This window comes from Mastomys coucha, unplaced genomic scaffold (assembly GCF_008632895.1).
Source record: "Mastomys coucha isolate ucsf_1 unplaced genomic scaffold, UCSF_Mcou_1 pScaffold23, whole genome shotgun sequence".
NCBI classification, from domain to species: Eukaryota; Metazoa; Chordata; class Mammalia; order Rodentia; family Muridae; genus Mastomys; species Mastomys coucha.
In genome coordinates this window covers 112960763-112977277 of record NW_022196906.1, presented here as the reverse complement: position 1 = coordinate 112977277, position 16515 = coordinate 112960763, and the positions used below count along the sequence as shown (strand labels likewise).

Genomic DNA, 16515 nt, shown 5'->3' with positions numbered 1-16515 from the left:
ACTCCACAGGCGGGGACAGAGTGGCAGGGATTCCACAGACGGGGACAGAGTGGCAGGGACTCCACAGATGGGGGCAGAGTGGCAGGGATTCCACAGACGGGGACAGAGTGGCAGGGATTTCACAGATGGGGACAGAGTGGCAGGGACTCCACAGGCGGGGACAGAGTGGCAGGGACTCCACAGACGGGGACAGAGTGGCAGGGATTCCACAGGCGGGGACAGAGTGGCAGGGACTCCACAGATGGGGACAGAGTGGCTAGGCGCGCAGCTGGGATTCATACTGCGATTCATACTGCACTGGCTAGGCGCGCAGCTGGGATTCATATTGAGCTGCGTTTTCCTTGCACTGGCTTATTGGCGTTGGAGATTTACTACGACATGCCTTAATTACATATAACTAAGAAAATGTTTAATATTGCTATTACCCAAGACATGTGAACCCTTACATAATGGTCTATTATCACTGTCAGGTTGGCTGGATTGAGCATCACCTAGGAACCAGGTGAGGCACCCCTGTAGGTGTCTGTGAGTGTTTCCAGCGTGAGGAGTGACTGAGGAGAAAAGGGCCCATGGTGAGTGTGGACAACATCTTCCCACAGACTGAAACACAACACAAGGGAGAAACGCAAGAAGCCGGCGGACCGAACAAGCCCTTCCTCACGGTTAGCGGCCACAAAGTTGACTGCTCTGGTCCATAACATCCTCCAGGCCATGATGGGTTGAACCCTCTGAACCCGGAGCCAAAACCAATCTTACCTTCCCACAACAATAAAAAACAAAAAAGGCTGGGCAGTGGTGGCGCACGCCTTTAATCCCAGGACTTGGGAGGCAGAGGTAGGCGGATTTCTGGGTTCGAGGCCAGCCTGGTCTACAGAGTGAGTTCCAGGACAGCCAGCGCTATACAGAGAAACCCTGTGTGGAAAAAACAAACAAACAAAACAAAACAAAACAAAAAAATGAAAAAAAGTAATCAATACACCATGGGAGGGTCACATGGCTAAAGACCCCACCTCCAGCCCCACCCCCCTTTTGATGCCCATGCCAGCCCCCAGCTGAGAAAAGCATAAGCCCAAGCCTCTGAGGATCAACGGCCAGGCTCTCCTCTGATATGCCACCTTGGCTTGCCAAAGTCTGGGGACCTCCTTAGATTAGATCCAGGACCTCTCCAGGCTCACGCTGGATTTCCTGGGACTCCGAGGGAAGAACGCACCTCCACTCTGGCTCTCCATACAGGGATCCTCTTCTCTCTGGCTTCCTTGAAGGGACAATTAGAGACTTGCCTCCGTGTGGTGTGTTAGGCGGGAAAAACCGAGGGTTTTTCAGGAAGTGATTCCGATTCTCCATCCTGGCGAGCAGCCGCCTGTCCTGAGCTCTCTGTGGCACCCGCAGGTGCTCCAGCCACCTCTTATTCGTTGGTGTTTTTGCCTTCTTTGAAGCACAGGAGAACACAGTGAATTACAGGCAAGAGGACACTGGGGCTAGAGTTGCCCTCTTGGTCAACTTCGTGAACCACAGACGGCAGGGCAGGCTCCTCTGTGTTCACCTGGGTCCCTGCCCTCTCACTGCTTCCCTGCACCCAGTGCCCCAACATAACTCGGTTCTAACCTTGACAGATGCTTTGGTCTTCTCTTTGGTCTTAGATGTGGAGTTCAAGCTGTCCATGGTGTACTCAAAGTCGTCATATTCCAAGAGTTTTCTGCAGTGCTCCTCAGCCTCCCTGTCCAGCTGGGACTTGCGCGTGAAATGCTTCTCACAGCTAAATGTCAGTTTTGAACATCCAGGGGTGGCTCTGCCTACGGCGCGGAGGAAACACGCATTAGTTTTATCGCCGTAAGGAAGGGCATGTTTCTAAGGTAAGCAGGTCCCTGGGAAGGCTGGGAGCTTGTCTTTGCAGCCTGGCAAAGTGATGCTTGCATACAGGCTGCACAGTGACACCTCTCCACCTACCCAGTGATGCTTACAAACTCTACCTCCTTGTGGAAGCCTGCACGCAGCTTTCCATCGGTTTGCTCTCAGGGTTTGCCGTCCTCGTTACAGGAAATAGGCCCTGCCCCCCCCCCTTTGTTTTCCTCTTCCTCCCTCTTTGTCTGTCCCCCTAGCCCATTCTTCTCTTTATTTTCCATGTTTGAAAAAGCCTCTCTTTTCCAAAGTGGGGAAGACCCTGGCCCACTGTCTGCATCCAGAACTTGACTGTTGATCGGAGTCTTCAGCCCTTCCCTTTGCTGGATCATTCAACTACAGCTAAACTTTTGTTTTGTTTGTTTTGTTTTTTGATTTGCTGGCTGCTGGGCAGCCAATTGGGGACATCAAATTTCAGGTGGTGGGGATGGAATATTTGCCTTGAAGGAACTGAACTAATGAAGATAACAACTAAGTAAAAGGACCTGAAAGTAAGCAGTAGCAACTAAGTAGCAGCGGAAGTGGGTGAGCTGGGCTGCAAGCGCGGGGATACCCAGCGCTCCACCAGAGTGAGTATAGGATTAGAGTTAGGGTTAGGGCTCGTGGGATGCCCCAGCGCTCCACCAGAGTGAGGATAGGGTTAGGGTTAGGGTTAGGGCACATGGGATGCCCCAGCGCTCCACCAGAGTGAGGATAGGGTTAGGGTTAGGGCTCGTGGGATGCCCCAGCGCTCCACCAGAGTGAGGATAGGTACCTTTGGGCGCTGGGCAAAATGGCACGGGATCAGTGTAGTAATCCTCTGTGGAGATTAAGTGATGTTTTTGCATTAACTTGCTGTCTATACACCACCTGAAGGCCGTCTTCACTGCGGGGAAGAGAAAGGCAATTAAGGCAGGCCCAGGGAGAAGCCGCTGAACCCACACCTCCAGCCCCAAGCCTACACTCCCAGGCGAATACTCAGAGTCCTATGGTGAGGACTTAGGAAACCAGTGATTTCTCAGCACTCCGTGGAGGCCGACCACCGGGCCAAGCTGTGCGTGGCGTTATTGGGGTAATGGTACCATGTGTGGAGTCTATGGTGGCATGAGGCCAAGTGTGGTAGATGCAACACAAGCCCCAGTTCTTCACCCCTCTGTGTACGTCTGTCCCTTGCAATGCCACTAGCAACGGTGTAACCCATAGTTGTCAGGTGTTTCCAGGTTCGTGACATCTTATTTAAAGAATTGGAAAAGCACACACAAATAGCAAAGCCGAAAGGCGCTCCATTCAGAGACTCGGGACGCACACTAAGAGCTATTAGAGTTCGAGCACCCAAGGGCCTTGGCTATTGTTTAGGTCTTCTTTTGGGGTCCAGGAGGAGTTGGTGGCTAGGGGGTGACCCGTGAGCGGGTCTCAGTTCCCGTGGATAGATTTGGATTAGTATGCAGACCTTCCTTTCCTGTCCATGTCGTTTTCCTTGATGCATCTTAATTTAAAACATCTGTGTGCCTAATTATGCTTATGAATAAGATGGTCCATAGGAAATTTCCCTTAGAAGACAGTTTCCCTTACACTGGCTCAGAATGCCTCTAGTTCTTGGACATGTTCCAAGGCATATATGGCATCAGGGACTTACTGTTGGGTGGGGGTGGTTCACTGCATTGTCTGGAGTTGAGTGTACAATGTAGCTTGATGGGGGCGGGAGCGGGGGATGTCTCAAGTTGTTCACTGTTAGGGAGGCAGCATGCGTTAAGGCTCAGGCCAGGCAAGCGTTCTGAGTTGCTCGGCAAGTTCCTATGCTTCTCACTAAGGTACAGTGTCACTCTTGGCCTTTCACTTTGGCCAAATCACGGTGGCAAGGGTTCGAGATGTGCTGGTATAGTGAACTCTGGCCATCAACAGAGAAGACCTTCCATGTCTCTTCATAACAGACACCAGCATAAAAGCCACGTGGAGAAGCCACAGCTGAGCCCCATCTATAGCAAGCAATAACTATAGCTTCACCCAGCCCCCACTGACCTAAAGACACATTAGAGAAAGTCACTTATTGAGTGGAAGTTGGTGTTTGCAATTGAGGAGCCGAAAGATGATAATAAAGACACATTATAATGCATAATATGTAATATATAATATGTAACATGTAAAAGATATAATAAAACATATATTTTATAATATATATTGTGCACTATATTTTATAACATAATATGTATAATGCACAATATATATGGTTTATAACACTAGTGTCTAGAAACACCAACTAGAAATGTGTACCTTTGACAAGTGACATAAGGGAGGGGTGATCTTACTCTGGCAGATATGAGGAAATTCATAGTGAAAGTCTATTTTAACAAATCTTAACTTCATGTGTTTGTTTGTTTAGTGCATGTCTGTGGGGGCCTGTAGGTGCCACGGTGCATGTGTGGAGGTCAGAGGACAACTTGTAGAAGTCAATTGACCTCCTTCTATCAGTGGTCCTGTGTGGAGGTCAGAGGACAACTTGTAGAAGTCAACTGACCTCCATCTATCAGTGGTCCTCAGGTTTGAATCTGTCTGCCAGGCTTGGCAGCAAGCTTTAACATACTGAGCCATCTGCTCGCCTTGGACTCTAGAGTAGTTAGAAACTGGCATGCAAACTACGATGGCTTGAGTTTCCATGTCCCTGTCCCTGTGCTCCTCTGCATGTGTAGTTTTACTGTCGTCCTCCCGAGAAGAGCTCACTCACTGCCAACAGTGAGCCTACGCTGACATACCACCATCACGAAAAGCCCACATTTGAAGAGAGAGTTCACCCTTCGTGTTACAGTCTGTGTTTACACAAATCTATAATACTATGTATGGGGGAAGCCTTCTTGTGCTGTGTTAGAAGTTCCTCTAGGGACTGGAGATGTAGCTCAGTTGGTAGAGTGGTTGCCTGGCATGGATAAAGCCCTGGGGCCAATCCCCAGTATCCGGCGATAAGGGTGACACAGTGAGCAATATCTTCTGCCCTCATGGGTGCTGACAAGGATCCGGAGAGTTGGCCTCAAGTTAGCAATCAGAGCCTGAAGCAGAAACTGCTCTCGGCATAGCAAACCGAAGGCGGTTGAGTACAAAGTATCCAAGGTGGAAGAAGAAAAGGTCAGGGAACGCCATAAACAACAGAGGCTGGCATCCCTGAAGCTGAAGTTTCTCAGTAAGTCATCTGAAGGCAGCTCCAAAATAGCTGGAGAGATGGTGTAGTTAAGGGAGCTTACTGCTCCTGCACATGTGTGGTGGCTCACAAACTGCCAGCCTAGGACTCCAGCTGCTGGGGATCTGCCACCCTCTTCTGGCCTCTGTGCGTACTGCATCCATGTGCATAGACCAATACAGATACACATGTATAAGTAACTAAAACTCAATCAGTGGACAAAAATCCTGATAGCCAGTAAATAACCTACAAGCTACTTCTTGGGCCTCAGGGTCTCAGAATTCTTCCAGAATCCCCAGGGTCCTTTCCTGGTGGATCCTGGAACCACAGAAGGTGCACTTTTGGAAGTGATGGCCCCAACCCTCCTTTGGCAAGGAAGACTTTGATAGGGAGCAAAAACCATGCCAAGTAGACACCATCCAGCCTATTTTAGGAGGTTTTATGATGACCACGTGTCAGGGGGAAGGACCATCCTCCTTTCAAACCTCCGTCCTCCCAGGGTGCAGGGGTCATGGGGGTTTTTGGCCTTTGTTTTTCAAGCTGGCGTATAAACTAACAGGCTTCTTTATAATATTTTACACACATATCATTGCACATCTTCAAGGCAGATTTAAAAAAAATTTAAGCGTGTATACATGTGTATGTACATGGATGTATATGTGTGCAGGTATGTGTATGTATATGTGTATGTACATGTATGCATATGTGCATGTGTGTTCACACATGTGTATATGTGTATGCATGTGGGTGCATGCCTTGAGGGGATAGGTAGGAAGAGCAATGCTGGAAAAGGCCAGAGGCATCAGATCCTCTGGAGGTAGAGATCCCCGGGGTTGTGAGCTCCTGTACTTGGAATTGAACTCAGGTCCTCTGTAAAAGCAGACCATGCTCTTCCCACTGAGCCTTCTCTCCGGCCCCCATCAAGTCAGTTTCTTTAGCACATCTTTGAAGAGTCTCCTTCTAGATCTGACCAGGACCTGTAAAAGCCTTGCCCTGATGACGATCTTCTTCCTTCTGGGATGGCAGGCTTCCCTGACCCTATGGCTACTGAGCACAGCTCCGCGAGGGGCTGGTTGTTCCAATGGCAGAAGCCAGTGTGGAGCAGTGACCAACAAGGGCAAGAACGAGCACAAGCTGTCCCGTAGAGTCCTGACCTTTGTCCACCCATATGGAGAAGTGAAAGTTCTTGTGATAGCAGATAGGGAGAGGAGCTCTGCGCCTGGATAATAAAGGCGGCTGGCTGTCTCCACCATTGGTTCTGTACGTGGGGAATGTGCCCTGGGGTTGCCTGCCCTGCCCTGAGATGCAGGGACCAGATGGATATCTGTAAAGATGATCTGGGTTTTTTTTTTTCTCTACCATGTTTGAGATAAAAGAAAGAGGGCTGGAGAGATGGCTGAGAGGTAAGAGCACTGACTCTTCCAGAGGTCCTGAGTTCAATTCCCAGCAACCACATGGTGACTCACAACCACCTGTAATGGGATCCGATGCCCTTTTCTGGACTGTCTGAAGACAGCTACAGTGTACTCATATACCTAAAATAAATAAATAATTCTTTTTTAAAAAGAAATAAAAGAAAGACATATTACTAGCAGGATATGTGATGCCTGATCACTATTGGGCCGCGGTGCTGGTGCACAATTGTAATCCTAGCACTTGCAAGATGGAGACAGGCAAATTCCTGGGCCTCACTGGCCAGCCAGCCAGCCCAGCTGACATGGCAAGGAAAGCCCCTTTCCTGATAGGAAAGGTTAGGGGAGAGGAAGCTATGGCTTGGCTGCTGGGACCTAAGTGGGACCTCTGGGTCAGGGACCGATGCTGTGCCATTGCCAAGTCCCTGGCTTGGAGAATCACATGCTGGCCATGTGGAACAGTGCTCTTCTGGAGGGACCACGCACACTGGAGTGCTTCGTACTGCTTGGTTCTGGAGGGACCATGCACACGGGAGTGCTTCGTACTGCTTGGTTCTGGAGGGACCATGCACACGGGAGTGCTTCGTACTGCTTGGTTCTGGAGGGACCACTCACACTGGAGTGCTTTGTACTGGTTGGCTGTCATGTCTGCAGCTTGTTCTCCCGATGTTCAGAAAAGAACACTGGCGTGGATAGAGTCCAACATCACCAGCTGCAGAGCTGGAGGCTGACAGACAGACACACACACCTCACACCTACCTGGGGGCAGTTTGATAGGGGTCTCCACGATTTGTAGTCTGGCCTGTTTGGTGTTATGCTCTGTTTCTGCAATATCCCTTGCACGGGCCTGGAAGATGTGTCTCTCCAACATGGCAACCTCATCCAGACGCTGTTTATAGATGTCTCGAGCCTGCAAATGGGCATTCAAATGCACAGAAAGCTGATGAGATCCTACATTTTGGCTTGACCCTTTGCCTCTCTGCATCGGGGCTTTCAGACAAGCACAACTACACAACTATCAAAACCCTCTGGTCCAACCCACCAGACGAAACTCTGAGGTCAAAGAGAAGGAAATGGTAAAGGCCACAGTGTGGTCAGTAAGAATCAAGCTTGATCCTCTCTCTCCTGGTTTCACAGTAAAGAGGGCTACTGCCCGTACTGTGAAATGCAAACAAATCCATTTTGGTACAGCAAAGTAAGGCTACCCAGACCTTGATTCAGGCAAGGCCCATTCTAGGGCGATTAAACACGGCCAGTGGGCAGCTTCCGGCTGACAGCCTCTATTTCAGCTGCTGGAAGGGGCTCACCCGAGATGGAATCCTTTTTTGCTGAATCCACATCAGTGTACATAAAGCCATGGATCAGAGATATGTAGTTGGGTAAGGTGCTACCCATAGAAATTTATTGCATTTTTTTATGATAAGGCTGTGAACATGACTCTGTTCTTAACAACAGTGTTTGTTACTCTTCCAGAGGACCCTGTTTGGTTCCCAGTACCCATGCTCACACGTGCTTGCACCTCCAGCCCCAAGGGAATTGGATATTGTCTTCTGGCCTCCACACACACGTGTTAGAACTCACAGAGATACACATACATACACATGAATGAAAAATGAAGTTTTAAATGTTGTGTGTCTGTGTGTATGCTTGCATGCACATGCAGAGACCACAGAAGGGGGTTAGGCATTCTGCTTTATCGTCCTTCACCTTATTCTCTTGCAGCGGCGTCTTTCGCCGAACTTGGGAGCAGGCTCGACAGCCAGCCCTGGCCAGCAGCTCCCCTGACCTCCACCTTCGACAATGTTGCATTACAGGCAGGCATCAGACATGTCTAGGTTTTATGTGGGTGCTGGGCCCTGAGCTTTAGTTACAAACTCTCTCAACCTACAGAATTTTCTGAGTCACTGGGTCCCTGTCTCACTTCACCCTCTGTGGCTCTATCCTGCTTTTTTTTTTTTTTAACCTTTGCAAACGTCACACCCTGAAACTCTGCCACATTGGCATTGAGAGGTGCAACCTGGCTTACCCAGCATTTGCTTCAACATCAAGACTGTTCAGACTGAAAGCCAGTCAGCCATGTCTTGGGCTGGAAGCAAAGTATTCACAGGGCAGGGGCATACTAAGACAGTATGGGGCGAAAGCTCCTCATTGTTTAGCTAGGCCTCATTCTTATTCTTATTTGTTTTCCATTTGTTTATCTATTGGGGGGGCATGTATACTATGGTGAGCTTATGGAGTCAGAGGACAACTTATGGAAGTCTGTTCTCTATTGTCATGTGGGTCTTGAGGATAGAAAACTCTGGCCATTGTGCCCAGCAGCAAATGCCTTGACCCAAGGAGCCACCTCTTCAGCCGTAGCCATCCTTTAAAGTAGATGAGTGGGTATACAGTGGAGGGAAGGAGGTGGCCGCTAAATCTTCTTGTGGACAGGAAACCACCTCTGAGAGCAGAGCTGGGACAGCCTTGAACATCGAGTACCATGCTTACAGCAAGCATTCTGCTCCTTGGACTTTTCAAAAAGCCCTGGTCCTAATACTTGGATGGAAGAGTCGGGATCCTACCCAGAGCCACCAGTTAATGGCTCTTCACTGGAGTGACCCCTTAATCCTCCAAGTCATACAAGCGCCATATAATGGAGGCAGGGTTCAAGCCCCAGTCCAGTTTTGAGCTTGTGGGCTTACTCATCAGACCATGCAGTGTTTCTGTAGACAGAACTGGAAAAGACCAACAGCCAGAAAGGCTGAGTGGAGCTCTGACCAAGAGAGCCCAGGGCTTTAACGATTTCTGCGAGCAGAGAAGCCCCATTTCACAGCAACTGCAGAGATCCACCACCATCAAAAGACTGAGAATAATGCGCCACTGAATCCTGAGCCATCAGTGGGAGTCCTGCACTCCTCCCTCTGAGGCTCAGGAAACGTTAGGTGGTGGTGGTGGTGGGGAAGCCAGGGGAAGGGTGGAGTAAAGTGGACCGGTGTTTTCTGGGAACAATTTGCTTACAGCATGCTTGATCTCATTCTGCCATGATTACCTACCCAAGACAGGGGCTGCCAATATCCTGTCACCGGGGAGGAGGGCTTAACACTTTGTGTGTGGTGGGTGGGGGCACAGTTTACCAGCAAGCACTTTTACCTGCTGTGCCATCTTACCAGCTCCTACATTTTCTTCTTCACGGTTTTGTTTGTTTGTTTTGCCTTCGTGGGCACTCAACACTAAAGGCATCGCACTCGCGATGTATTCATGGCTACTGAATCCTCACTGCCTAGCACTGAGCACGGCACACAGTAGGCATGTGTTAGAAAGGAATGAATGAAGCTAGGCCATGTCGTATGAGAGAGACAGAAAGGAGTCACAAAGAATAAGGAAAGATACGAGGGGCTGATACAGGGGAAAGCTGAGAAGGGAGTCCTCGACTGCCGGCTACAAAGAGGCAGGATCATCAGTGTTGACCCCAGTGCAGAAGAGGAAACCACGCTGCTGGACCCAGAAATGTGGGCAAAAAATGCCTAACCATGACTGGATCTGCCTGCTCCAGTCGTTTCGTATATATTTGAAACTTATAACGTGCTTGTGCGCAGAGAAAGGCGCTGGAGGTGTCATTTATATGGAAATGTATAAAGTGTGGATAGGGTTCTTCACTTTGGTGCGGTTGCATCCGGACCGGACGTATCCCGGGATGCACCCGCAATACCTGCTGCAGCTGGTTCAGGAACTCCTCGTGGCGCGCATCCTCACTGCCGCGGGCCTTGATCAAGCTGTCGCACAAGTCATCTCCGATCACCTGGGCGGTGTACAAGTTTCGGAAGACTCGGGCAAGCAGGTGTGAGATATCCTGCGTGCGCAGCGAGGCTGGGCGCAGACGAAGCGTCTGCGGCTCCGGGAGTGGCGGGAGCGCTTGGAATCCGGCGCGTTGGGGCCGCGTAGGGAAGCTGAACTGGCAATGATCCATGAAGAAGGTCGAGGACCGCAAGTACTTCCTGGTGGTCCAGCTGAGACTGGTGGAGTGGGGATGGTGCGGGACAGACAACAACGGAGTCTCTGAGGACATAACGGCGGCCGAGGAAGCTCTGGATTGCCGCTCCTTCTTGCTCTCGGGTTCCATGGCAACAAAGACGCAGCTAACTCCTCGTCCCACTTCTGCTTCCGGCTCCGCCCCTTCCGTCTAGCTTTTCCTTTAAAAGAGCGTCATCCCTGTCGTCATCTAAAGGGTAGTACTCCTAACGCCCTGCTCGGTGATCCAGGCTAGCCCAGACTCACCATTCCACCCCCGCCTCCTCCTTACCCTCCCGAGCGCTGGGCGTAGGCGAACGCCGCTATGATAGCTAGCATCTCTTCTATTTTTTCTTTGTAAAGCTTTATTTTTATTTTGTGTGTCTCTCTGTGTATATATGTGCCGTTGCCCATATATACGTTGTAAGCCACCTGAAATGGATTCTGGGAACTAAAACGCTGGTCCCCTGCCAGAGCACCGCGTGTTCTTAATGGCTGAACCACCCCCCCCCCCCTTCAGCTCCAGCATCACCCTTTTCGGAGGCGGGCTTATTAGGAAGTTTGATGGAGAAAAAGAGTCACTGTCGTGCTGGTCTGACTGCATGCAAAGCCCTGTTTGTTACCACCCAAGTGCCACCATCCCTATTTTAATTTGCTGGGAATGGTCTTCACATATATCGTTGTTTGGTTGGCTTCGTTTTAAACGATCCCTTGTTTTTGCTTCTACTTTGAGACAGCGTCTCACTCTGAAGCTCAGGCTAGGTTGGATCACTTTTGAGACCTGGGCTGTGGCTGTCCTGGAATCCTCCAGCCCTTCAATGGCAGCATTAAGAACCAAGCAGCCATCAAGTACAGCCGGCCACTGTTGGTGAGCCAGTCTACTGCCCTCCTTTGTTCCTTTCCTCTAGAGAACCCAGCCAATAGAGGGTGTGAGGTCTATCTGCACATCTTAATCCCAGCACTCAGTGGGCAGAGGCAAGCAGATCTCTGAGTTTGAGGCCAGTCTGCTCTAAAAAGCAATTTCCGTGCCAGCCAGGATTATTTAGTGAGACCCTGTCTCAAAAACAAAAAAATAAGGGGGGGGGGGTGGAGAGATAGCTCAGTGGTTAAAAGTACTGAGGTCCTGAGTTCAAATTCCAGCAACCACCTAGTGGCTCACAACCATCTGTAATGCCCTCTTCTGGTGTGTCTGAAGACAGCAACAGTGTACTCACATACATAAAATAAATAGTTTTTAAAAATAAAAAGATTACTGTTTCTTTTATGTGTCTGGGTGTTTTGCCTGTGTGTATGTGTGTGCACCATGGTGTCTGCTCTGTTCATCCAGACGCCCTTGCCTAACTAACTAACACAGATGTCAAAATAGTCACTTTCTACGTAGGTGTGAGTTTGCTTGCCCTCCAGCCCTGAACCCACTTCCTGAGTCAAGTCCCAGGATGTTCACCCACAGACCTGAGCCATTTCCGCTTCTCTTGGTAGGCCCCCTCATCCGTTCTTTGAGGGACTTACTGTCCAGAGAGAAGGAAAATCAGAGGACCTTGCTAAGGTGTGCACCCGGAAGGAGCAGCCTCTGCCTCCCTGCTACATTCTTCTCTGCAGGGAAAGAGTTCACCCGGCCAGGTGAAAGCCCATGGCTGCCCTCGAAGTACCTGGGACTCTGGGAGAATTTCCCAAATATCCTGAGTCTGTTTCCAGGACCATTGTCAGGCCACCTCTTTAACTGTCTGCTCCTAGTGCTGGCTGGAGTGTGCAGTAAGGGGGTTTGAGAGCGGAAGGAACATGGGCAAAAAGGCCATCTCCCGGTTCCCAGTGGTGCGGGGAGAGTGGAGTGTGAATGACCCTCGTGTAAGGGAGGCCCTCCCCAGAACGAGTGATCCTGTCATCAGCACTGCTCCACCGTGGAAGGTCCCAGGCATTGGGATAATTGGTTCTTGCTGGTGTTTTGTGCTTCTCGACACTCTATCTGGGTGTCCTCACAGAAAGTCACAGGGAGGCTGAGCCACCCCTCTCCTCTGCAGGCCCCATCTTTCTGTCCTCTCAGCTGACCTGTCCAAGCCAAAGTCTCTCACAGTGTCAGCCCTTCTGGTGGCAAAGGCCACTCCAGCCATCCTTGTGTAGGCGGCTCTACAACTCCCTTCCTGCCTGTCATCCCAACTTCTCTTGCTTTCCACCCTCCTCTCTTCACTCCTTCTCTGTAAGTTCATCTATCCATCTGTCTGTCTACCCGACTGTCCAGTCACCTCCCCAGGGGACTCTGTGAGCACAAAGGGAATTTCTGATGAGCCTCTCTCTGCATTTCATAGTCTCTTCTACAGTCTGTGATTGTATTTTATCTGTCAATTGCTTTCATACACTTCTTTCACTTAAATATTTTTTTTTTTTACTTTCATACATGAAGCATTCTCTATAATCATGAGTTACAAAAACAAAATCTGAAGAGTGCACAAAGGAAACAATGTTGGGTCTGGTGCAGTAGGCTTGTCATCCCAGCTGTTAGCATCAGGGCCTCCAAAGCCTGTGGTGTTACATGGGAGGTTCTCATGGACCTATTGCCAGGGCAACAGCCGCCATATTTCCAGAATCCACTGGGCTCACCTCCCACCTTTACCTGTGGCCACTACATCAGAGCCCATATATATACAGGGAACATTCCTCCATCTCTCTCTCTCTCTCTCTCTCTCTCTTTCTCTCTCTCTCCTCATCCTCTCTTTCTGCTACTGCCCCCTCTCTCCCTCTCAATTAAACCTCTTACACGTGGAACTGTTTGAGCCTAGTGTGTGGTATGTCTTGACATGACCCGCCATTCTAACACATCACTTGGTGCTGAAACCCGGGACATGGCGGTTTGTGTCAGCATGGGGCCAGCAGAGATCTTGACCACGTGGATCGGTCCCAGCACTGGCAACCGAGGCTGCCTGAGTATGCGCGTTCTCGGCCCCCTCAGCTGGTGGCTACAACAATCGTAGGCTTCGGAAACTGCCGTTGCTTGCTGAAGACACCACCACCAAGGTGCAGCCGAGCCAGAGCCACAGCCACACACTGTGGGACATACGAACTTCTACCACGTGAGCCGTGCCCCGCCTGGTCTATTAGGTGGGGTTAGCCTCTGCTCAGGCCTACACCTACCCATTCAGTTTCACATTTTCCATTTACCAGTCCACTATGATTCTCGCACAGACATCGGCATATTAATTGGTAGGGTCGGCCAAAGGGAGGACCTCCAGCTTCCCAGATACAGCCTGGCCAGCCCTCCCAGTTGACATAAGTTAAGCCTCCCAGTTGACATACGTCTTAGGACTTCTGCCATTGGTTGCCCCTCCCTCGAAAGCAACTCTCGTTCCCAATTTTTTTCCGGGCTTTTGCAGCCGAAAAATCCTTGGATCCAGGGTGACTTGCTTTCCACAGCAGGCAGACAGGGTCTGCTGAGTAGCCACTAGGGTGTTCTTGTGATGACTTGAACCACTAGCTTTGGCTATTACTTCTTGGTTCTTGGATTGTTCTCAGGACACTGGTACAAATGGTCCAACTACCCGCCAATGGGTGTCAGAATATCTTCGACCATATCTCCAGGCACCCCACTGGGATGTCTCCTGGAAAATCTCAAATCTTTAAAGCTAAAGCCTGACTTGCAGGTATCAAAATTAATATATCTCTGCAATAAGATCTGGATTAAATATCAACTAGATGGGAGTTCAAAATGGCCATTTAATGACACCCTAGATCCAACTATTTTAAGGAATCTTAATACATACTGCCAGCAAACTGGTAAATGGAAGGAGGTTCCCTATGTCCAAGCATTTATCTATCTCAGTTCCAATCCCTCCTTGTGCTCTTCTTGTTCCCCAACCCAACTTCTCTTAGCCATGAAGTCTACACAACCTCCACTAGATGATGCTACAATGCTAGATCCAGCTAATGAATTGGATCTTTTTGCTGCAGACCTGTCTCCACGACGCTGAAAACCCAAACTGTTGCCTCAGTTTCTCCTCCTCACCAGGATGCTCCAGAGCCTGCTATCTCTACCTCTCCAGACCCCTCTCCTTCTTCTGTGCCAGCTGTGGGCCGCTCCAAACGCCCCACATTGGCAACTACCTTCACTCCTCCTGTCACCCGTTCTAAGGCTACAGCCAAACCTTCAAGTCCTTACTCCCCAGAGACACCTGACCCAGCAACCGTCCTACCTCTAAGGGAAGTTGCTGGAGTAGATGGTCTTGTTAGAGTACATGTTCCGTTCTCGCTTAGTGAACTTTCCCAAATAGAAAACAGGCTGGGGTCCTATACTTCTAACTCTTCCAAGTTCTTTAAAGAGTTCCAGTATATCACTCAATCTTACAGCTTGACTTTCCATGATGTTCATATGATCCTTACTAACAACTTACTTCTTGAGGAGTGCAGACGAATCTGGGGAGAGGCAAAAGTGCATGCAGATGGAATTCACCAAACAGACGGCACAAACACAATTGGCTCTGAGACAGTGCTGGATCCCGGTGGAATTACAATTCTGCAGGTGGTATTTTAGCCAGTTCATTACATGCCTTCTAGCCAGTCTTAGAAAAGCGGCCTTAAAGCCAGTAATTTTGAAAAACTCCCAAGAAGTTGTCCAGGACAAGCAGGAGAATCCATCTCAATTTTAAGAACGCCTTACGAAGGCTTTATTACAGCATACCAATCTGGACCCTGAAAACCCAGAAGGTAAGCAACCTCTGATGACCTACTTCTTTTCCCAGAGCTACCCCGACATAAGAGCTAAACTTAAAAAATTGGAGAGGGGACCCCTAACTCCACATGCAGAAGTCTTAGCGCTGGCCTTCAAAGTGTACCATGGGAGAGATGATAAAGTCTGAAAACAAAAAATGCCATATGCTGACAAAGGCTGTCAGCCCCAGCCACTACCCTGGACTCATGGTCTCCTAAGACTCAGAGACCATCAGGCACCTGCTACAAATGTGGTAAAAAAAAAAAAAAAAAAAAAGTCACTGGGCAAAAGCCTGCCCTAACTTCTGCAAGCCAGGAAGGCCATGCCTTAGGTGCCATCAAGAGGGACATTGGGCTGTTGATTGCCTTCATGTTATGCAAAACAGGGGGACATAACTCCCAGATAACCCTCCAACTGATCTCCTAGGCTTGGCTATGGCTGACTGAGGAGGCCCGAGCTCCCCTGACCCGACCACTGCCATCACTAGCAGGGAGCCCCAGGTAGATATCATGGTATGTGGGCGGCTCATCTCCTTCCTTTTGGACACTGGAGCCACTTACTTGGTCCCGACAGAGTTTTGGGGGCCCACTTCTCCTCATTTTCCTATTGTCTGGGTAGGAGGACAAACTTACCTCCCTCTCCAGACCCCACCACTTAGTTGCATTTTTAGGGGTGTACCTCTCACCCATTCCTTTTTGGTAGTGCCAACATGTCCTGTCCCCTTATTGGGAAGGGATCTTCTAGCTAGGCTGAGAGCCTCTATTTCCTTTGCTCCCCACGTTCACCTAAACCCAGGCTCGCCAGTAGCTCTGCTCCTTCTCCTAGCCAGGCAACCTACTAACACTAACATGTTATTTCCTTTACCAGCTTCTCAGGTAGATCCCCGAGTCTGGGACATCCAGAACCCCTCTGCTGCTAAACACCATTCTCCCATTGCCACCCAATTACTAGACTCTATCAGGTACATAATCCAAGCCCAATACTCTCTCTCTCTACAGCCTACTCCTGAGGGCTTAGCTTCTTAAAATCTATCACTGCATCTAAAAAATCTGTCAGAAGTCTGACCCCAACTCAAAGTATCATAACACCCCTTTTCCTACCCATCAGGCTAGAGGTTCCCTTCCTGGAACTGACTGGCAACTTGACTTTACCCACATGCCCACTGTCAGGCATGCCAAGTACCTCTTGGTCTTGGTGGACACCTTCTCGGGGTGGGTAGAGGCATTTCCAACAACTAACAAAAGCACTCAAACAGTTTCTGATCTCCTTCTCCAATAGATCATCCCCAGGGTTGGTGTCCCAGCTTCTCTCCAATCAGATAATGGTCCTGAATTTACTTCCCAAGTCTCTCAAATCCTATCTAAGGCCCTAGA

The 16515-nt window shown here is 49.6% G+C and overlaps 1 protein-coding gene and 1 long non-coding RNA gene across 11 annotated transcripts in view; one reads left to right on the top strand and one right to left on the bottom strand.

Annotated features, from left to right (window-relative positions):
* LOC116072552 overlaps positions 1-787 on the top strand; it is a 1653-nt gene extending 866 nt beyond the window's left edge. The window contains exon 2 of the long non-coding RNA XR_004111507.1: positions 471-787. This is a non-coding gene — a long non-coding RNA (uncharacterized LOC116072552). The remainder of the gene's footprint in view (positions 1-470) is intronic.
* Dlec1 (DLEC1 cilia and flagella associated protein) overlaps positions 1-10866 on the bottom strand; it is a 47050-nt gene extending 36184 nt beyond the window's left edge. For 5 of the 10 annotated variants that reach the window (XM_031344006.1, XM_031344003.1, XM_031344004.1 and 2 more), the window contains exons 1-5: positions 10148-10849; positions 7219-7369; positions 2654-2764; positions 1606-1793; positions 1211-1428 (exon numbers count right to left, since the gene is read on the bottom strand). In XM_031344006.1, coding sequence (XP_031199866.1) covers positions 1211-1428; positions 1606-1793; positions 2654-2764; positions 7219-7369; positions 10148-10558 — 1079 coding nt within the window. In that variant the 5' untranslated portion in view covers positions 10559-10849. Of the gene's footprint in view, positions 1-1210; positions 1429-1605; positions 1794-2653; positions 2765-7218; positions 7370-10147 lie in introns of all 10 variants that reach the window. The other 5 variants (XM_031344001.1, XM_031344008.1, XM_031344007.1 and 2 more) reach the window with 5 other exon arrangements.
* Between the last annotated feature and the right edge of the window lie 5649 nt (positions 10867-16515).